At 32.4% G+C, this 7,500-nt stretch overlaps 1 protein-coding gene across 1 annotated transcript in view; it reads right to left on the reverse strand.

Moving 5' to 3' along the window:
- Positions 1-140: 140 nt before the first annotated feature.
- The window catches only part of LOC137640727 (uncharacterized), a 10,066-nt gene continuing 2,706 nt past the window's right edge, over positions 141-7,500 (reverse strand). The window contains exons 3-4 of the mRNA XM_068373208.1: positions 5,092-5,373; positions 141-2,470 (exon numbers count right to left, since the gene is read on the reverse strand). Of these exons, the coding sequence (XP_068229309.1) occupies positions 1,661-2,470; positions 5,092-5,373 (1,092 nt within the window). The 3' untranslated portion in view covers positions 141-1,660. The remainder of the gene's footprint in view (positions 2,471-5,091; positions 5,374-7,500) is intronic.

The raw sequence follows: 7,500 nt of genomic DNA on the forward strand, positions 1-7,500 counted from the left end.
TTTACTTTCAATACAATCGTTCGTCTCCCTTCAGTTGGGGAAACTCGGGTAAATAAAAATTTATTATTTATTTATTTATTTTTTAATCTCTTACAATGAAATTATTGTTATTACAGACAGGAGGGATTTAGAAACATATAGGGAATGGTACCTGTATAAAAATGTATTGAATAGACAAAAGATTTCGAAATGTATTGGCACTGATAATACTGTATCAATATCAAAACTGTATCAAATAGACAAAAGGGATTTTGAGACATATAGGCAATAATAACTGTATAAAACTGTATTAAATAGACAAAAGTTATTTTGAAATGTATTGGCAATATCACTGTATCAAAATCAATACTGTATCAAATAGACAGGACGGATTTAGAAACAGGCAATGATACCTTCATCAAACTGTATTAAATAGAGAAGAGGGATTTTGAAATATATTGGCAATATCACTGTATCAAAACCAATACTGTATCGAATAGACAGGACGGATTTAGAAACAGGCAAAGATACGTTTATCAAACTGTATTAAACAGACAAGAGGGATTTTGAAATATATTAGCAATATCACTGTATCAAAATCAATACTGTATCAAATAGACAGGATGGATTTAGAAACATATAGGTAATGTTGCCTGTATAAAACTGTATTAAATAGACAAGAGGGATTTTGAAATGTATTGGCATTAATATTGTTGTATCAAAATCAAAACTGTATCAAATAGACAGGACGGATTTAGAAACATAGGCAAAGATACCTTTATCAAACTGTATTAAATAGAGAAGAGGGATTTTGAAATATATTGGCAATATCACTGTATCAAAATCAATACTGTATCAAATAGACAGGACGGATTTAGAAACAGGCAAAGATACCTTTATCAAACTGTATTAAACAGACAAGAGGGATTTTGAAATTTTTGGCAATGATATTACTGTATCGAAATCAAAACTGTACCAAATAGACAGGACGGATTTAGAAACAGGCAAAGATACCTTTATCAAACTGTATTAAATAGACGAAAGGCATTTTGAAATGTATTGGCAATGATCTTACTGTATCAAAGACATAGAGAATGGACAATGGAGAGTTTTTAATGTATGGATAATGATATCATTGTATCAAAACTGTAGTAAATATTACTATATGATAAGACAGATGCTAACTTCTAACCACATATATAACATGTTAGGCAATCCTTTACATGCACGAGTTTTGCCTTTTCTTCGGTCTGAAATCCAAAGATAAGACACTCCGGATTTAAAAGATTATGTGTTGGTAAATCCAGATTAGAAGATCATTTGGTGATTATTGGTTTATTTAGTTCAGATTTAAAGATTGCTTACTGCTCAAGTAAGATTAAAAGATTACTTGGTGAGCAATCCGGATCATAGTATTGCCTATCAGTCAATCTGGGGATAAGCAATCCGGTCATAGTATATTGCTTGGGGATATAAGATTGCTTTTCGGTCATACGTGTTCAATAGATTATCTGTTGATAATACAGTTTAGTCAGCCATTTTTGTTCTCTTAATAAAAGTAATTTTCCCGCATGAATTATCCAAATCTAAAGTACATTCCAATAAGATATGGAAAACTATGATGATACATCACGAACAAAGCGATGAGTCGCCACATATAAAAGTTGGCTTTTATATCATCTTATCTAAGGGGTCTCACCTCTGAGAATTTCTTAACCCTCTCGTCTATGATTTTGCCAATCAGCTCCGTCGCCTCTGTAATCTCCGAATATTTGGATGCGCGATGCGACCGCACGAGTATTTTAAAGCTAAATGTCTTGATGAGGAGGAGTGTCTGCATGAATTCTACGTTGTAGAACATCGATGCCAGCAACAGAGCCCAGTCTAATGTTTGGTTTGAGTAATAAACGCCATTCTGGTTTAGTAAAACGTCAGCCAGCTCTTCGCTCGTCCCGCAAATACAGGCAGCGAGTAAAGTCCCGGTCACAACCTCCTTTCTATCTCGAACTGTCGCGAGAATCCTCTCCGCCTGGCTATGATCTTCGTCCATCAAGTGTTCGAGTAACTCAGAATGAATTTTAACTCTTCCGTTCAACAGACAGAGACACTTCTCCATGTTTTCCCAGTCTTCGCTCACATACATAGAATAGAACACCTTCAAGCAGCTGTCGTTGTTGTGTCGAATGCACTTGCGGAAGATGGCGTCCAGCAGGGTCCACTGCTTGCGTTGGTAGACGTCGTGCGCATGGGTGCTGAAGTCTTTATCTCTGAAGGGAAACTTGCCGCTTATGATGGTCTCGGCGATGTCGAACTGATAGTCCTCGATCGCATTTGTGAATATGCTAAAGGCTTCCCCCTCTTTAATGTCTCGGTAATGTTCCAGGAGGAGTCGAACCGCTTTCCAGCGCTGGTTTTGCCCTGCTCCGATGATAGCCGATGTTCTGATGTTCTTTTGGCCTTTTTCCATGAGAAACGTGTGGCTTAGGACGCACTGGAAAGAGAGAGATTCCAGGTCATAATGTCATCCTGATAATCATGTAGCTGAATCCAGTCTATTATTATTATTATTATTATTATTATTATTATTATTATTATTATTATTATTATTACTTGCTAAGCTACAACCCTAGTTGTGAAATCGTGTAGCTGAATCTAATCCATTATTATTATTATTATTATTATTACTTGCTAAGCTACAACCCTAGTTGGGAAATCGTGTAGCTGGATCCAATCCATTATTATTATTATTATTATTATTATTATTATTATTATTATTATTATTATTATTATTACTTGCTAAGCTACAACCCTAGTTGGGAAATCGTGTAGCTGAATCCAATCCATTATTATTATTATTATTATTATCATTATTATTAATATTATTATTATTATTATTACTTGCTAAGCTACAACCCTAGTTGGGAAATCATGTAGCTGAATCCAATCCATTATTATTATTGTTATTATTATTATTATTATTATTATTATTATTATTATTATTATTATTATTATTATTATTATTATTATTACTTGCTAAGCTACAACCCTAGTTAGGAAATCGTGTAGCTGAATCCAATCCATTATTATTATTATTATTATTATTATTATTATTATTATTATTATTATTATTATTATTATTATTATTATTACTTGCTAAGCTACAACCCTACTTGGGAAATCGTGTAGCTGAATCCAATCCATTATTATTATTATTATTATTATTATTATTATTATTATTACTTGCTAAGCTACAACCCTACTTGGGAAAGTGGGATGCTATAAGCCCAAGGGTTCAAAGAGGGAAAATAGCCCAGTGAGGAAAGGGCATAAGGAAATAAACTGCAAGATAAGTTCAATAACAATAACAACACTAAAATAACTTTTTCATATATAAACTATAGAAACTTCAAAACAATAAGAGGAAGAGAAATAAGATAGAATAGTGTGCCCGTGTGTACCCTCAAGCAAGAGAACTCTAACCCAGGACAGTAGAAGACCATGGAACAGAGGTTTCTGATAGTTTTTACTTTATAGTCTTGTGATTTTGAAATAGTTGTATTCAAAAAATTTATATTATCCCTTTTGCATAAGCAACCATTTTATTACTTCAAATATCAGTGATAATCTCAGCTATAGTATTCCATATTCAGTAAATCTCAGGAAACATATTGATAATAAACTAAACCATGGAATTAATATTGCTATTTTTTACTTCGTTCAATATTATTTGTAATAAACTATAAGCTATTTATTTTACTTCGTTCAATATTGTTTGTAATAAACTATAAGCTATTTTTTTACTTCGTTCAATATTGTTTGTAATAAACTATAAGCTATTTTTTTACTTCGTTCAATATTGTTTGTAATAAACTATAAGCTATTTTTTACTTCGTTCAATATTATTTGTAATAAACTATAAACCATTTTTTACTTCGTTCAATATTATTTGTAATAAACTATAAGCTATTTTTTACTTCGTTCAATATTATTTGTAATAAACTATAAGCTATTTTCTACTTCGTTCAAAATGAAATCAAGTTCAGTGAGTTGCCTTCATACAAGAGCCCGTGTCTTGCTCTTTGCTTGGTAATCTATAAGCAAGCAAGCAAACAAATCAGGTTTTGTGCTAATGATGTTATACTCTGTGAGTAATACACACAAACATAATGAGAAGGAAACTAATAAAGAGAACGTGGTCTTACATACAAGAACATAATAACTGCATAGAAAATGTTAACATGTCTTTATCTACAGACTTCACTTCCCTTAACATTTTGCTGATTTTAATGGTGCTAAGAAAAAAGAATGGATAATGTCTTTGATAGCTTGCTAATCTAGTTTGATGAGCAATCAGTGACAACCATACATTACTGGAATTCATAGTAATTTATGATTATTTACAAAAAAATTCAAAAGTACAGTTTAGATTTTATTCGTTAAATTCCAAGTCGCAGAAATGAACCCTTCGGCTTATAGCAGCCTCCTTTTCCAACTAGGATTATAGCTTTGCTATTAATAATGATAATGATAATAATAATAATAATAATAATAATAATAATAATAATAATAATAATAATAATGATAATAATAATAGAGTATCGCACAAGGCATGAATATATATATATATATATATATATATATATATATATATATATATATATATATATATATATATATATATATATATATATATATATATATATATATATATGTATATATACATGTTTATATGTATATATGCATATATATATACTCACACACTCATATATATCTATATGTGTGTGTACATATGTATGTATATATACAGTATACATGTATATATATAAATTATATGTATATACATATATTTATATATATACATATATATGTATATATATACATATATATACATATATATATATATATATATATATATATATATATATATATATATATATATATATATATAGAGAGAGAGAGAGAGAGAGAGAGAGAGAGAGAGAGAGAGAGAGAGAGAGAGAGAGAGAGAGAGAGAGAGAGAGAGAGAGAGAGATTGTAGCTATGAAAAGGAAAAAATTATTGACATTAGATTAGTCTAAACTATTCAACTTTCAAATTTCACATCAACCTTACCTTTTCGGACTTTGCGCAATCCAAAAGAATCTCCAGGATTTTAGTGTCTTCAAAACAAGCCGCAATTCCTATCGGCGTCAGACCCATCTTCGGAAGTATGCGAGGATTGAAATGGATATCTGGATGTTCTAGAAGTTTCTTGAGCAACTCGGCTTGCTGGTGTTGACATGCAATGTGCAACAGCGTGTGGCAATTTCCGTCACTGGCATTGATGTTTCCGCCGTTCGCTATCCAGTCGAAGACCTCTTTCACTCTCCCGTTAATTGCGTGGCTTGAAATCATCTGGAATAAAAATAGAAGAGTTCTTACTATTCTATCAGTTGAGAAGAAAGTAGAGAGTTTACTATTCTAATATCTGAAAAGACAATAGAAGAGAGATTACTATCCTAATATCTGAAAAGACAATAGAAAATAGATAACTATTCTATCAGCTGAAAAGGCAGTAGAAGAGATTTTACTATTCTAATATCTGAAAAGACAATAGAAGAGAGATTGCTATTCTATCAGCTGAAAAGGCAGTAGAAGAGGGTTTACTATTCTAACAGCTGAAAAGAAAATAGAAGAGATTTTACTATTCTCTCTGCTGAAAAGACAATAGAAGAGATTTTACTATTCTAATATCTGAAAAGACAATAGAAGAGAGATTACTATTCTATCAGCTGAAAAGGCAATAGAAGAGAGTTTACTATTCTATCAGGTGAAAAGAGAGTAGAGAGTTTACTATTCTAACAGCTGAAAAGAAAATAGAAGAGATTTTGCTATTCTATCAGTTGAGAAGAAAGTAGAGAGTTTACTATTTTAACAGCTGGAAAGAAAATAGAAGGGATTTTACTATTCTAATATCTGAAAAGACAATAGAAGAGAGTTTACTATTCTATCAGCTGAAAGGGCAGTAGAAGAGAGTTTACTATTCTACCAGCTGAAAAGAAAATAGAGAGTTTACTATTCTAACAGCTGAAAAGAAAATGGAAGAGAGTTTACTATTCTATCAGCTGAAAAGGCAATAGAAAAGAGTTTTCTATTCTATCAGGTGAAAAGAAAATAGAAGAGAGTTTACTATTCTATCAGCTGAAAAGGCAGTAGAAGAGAGTTTACTATCCAATCAGCGCAAAAGACAATAGAATAGAGTTTACAATTCTATCAGCTGAAAAGGTAGTAGAAGAGAGTTTACTATCCCATCAGCTGAAAAGACAATAGAAGAGAGTTTACTATTCTATCAGCTGAAAAGACAATAGAAGAGAGTTTACTATCCCATCAGCTGAAAAGACAATAGAATAGAGTTTACAATTCTATCAGCTGAAAAGGTAGTAGAAGAGAGTTTACTATCCCATCAGCTGAAAAGACAATAGAATAGAGTTTACAATTCTATCAGCTGAAAAGACAATAGAAGAGAGTTTACTATCCCATCAGCTGAAAAGACAATAGAAGAGAGTTTACTATTCTATCAGCTGAAAAGACAATAGAATAGAGTTTACAATTCTATCAGCTGAAAAGGTAGTAGAAGAGAGTTTACTATCCCATCAGCTGAAAAGACAATAGAAGAGAGTTTACTATTCTATCAGCTGAAAAGACAATAGAAGAGAGTTTACTATCCCATCAGCTGAAAAGACAATAGAAGAGAGTTTACTATTCTATCAGCTGAAAAGAAAATAGAAGAGATTTTTCTATTCTATCACCTGTACAGATATAGAAGAAAGTTTACTATTCTATCAGCTGAAAAGAAAATAGAAGAGTTTACTATTCCATCAGCAGAAAAGAAAATAGAAGAGATTTTACTATTCTAACAGCTGCATAGGCTGAGATTTCCCACAAGAAAAATAATACAGAGAAAGGATCAATTTGGTTAAGTTGGACCAGGATTTATAAATTTGGGCCATATGGCCCGTTTCTGGGACCAGGAGGCCATTCAGTATGCAATTGTTATTAGGATAACCCTGCAGTTATACAGTATAATAAAGAAAAATTTTAAGGATATAAGGGTAAAATGTGAGTGCAACTTGCGCCTGAAGGGACGTTGTGAAGATCCTCTCCTTGGTCCTAGCCTGATTGGTGTCCGTCGTTCACAAGTAACCCTTAAACAATATCTTCACGTTTGTAAGCCAGGGGTGAGAGTGGATTGGGGTAAAGCTGCTGAAACATAAGTTGCCATTCTCTGGCCCTCCCTGGTCCTAGCCTGATTGGTATCCACCACTCACAGGAATCTTTGAACTTTGGCGTGCTCTTTGTAGGACAAATTTGAGTGGGGATTAGGGTAAAGCGGCTGAAACATTACCAGCCATTCTCTAGCTCTCCCTGGTCCTAGCCTGTTTAGTATCCATCGTTTACAGTAACCTTTAAACTTTGGTGCGCTCTTTGTAAGACAAATTTGAGTGGGGATGAGAGTAAAGCGCCTGACAGGTTAGCAGCCAT

This window comes from Palaemon carinicauda, chromosome 5 (genome assembly GCF_036898095.1).
Source record: "Palaemon carinicauda isolate YSFRI2023 chromosome 5, ASM3689809v2, whole genome shotgun sequence".
NCBI classification, from domain to species: Eukaryota; Metazoa; Arthropoda; class Malacostraca; order Decapoda; family Palaemonidae; genus Palaemon; species Palaemon carinicauda.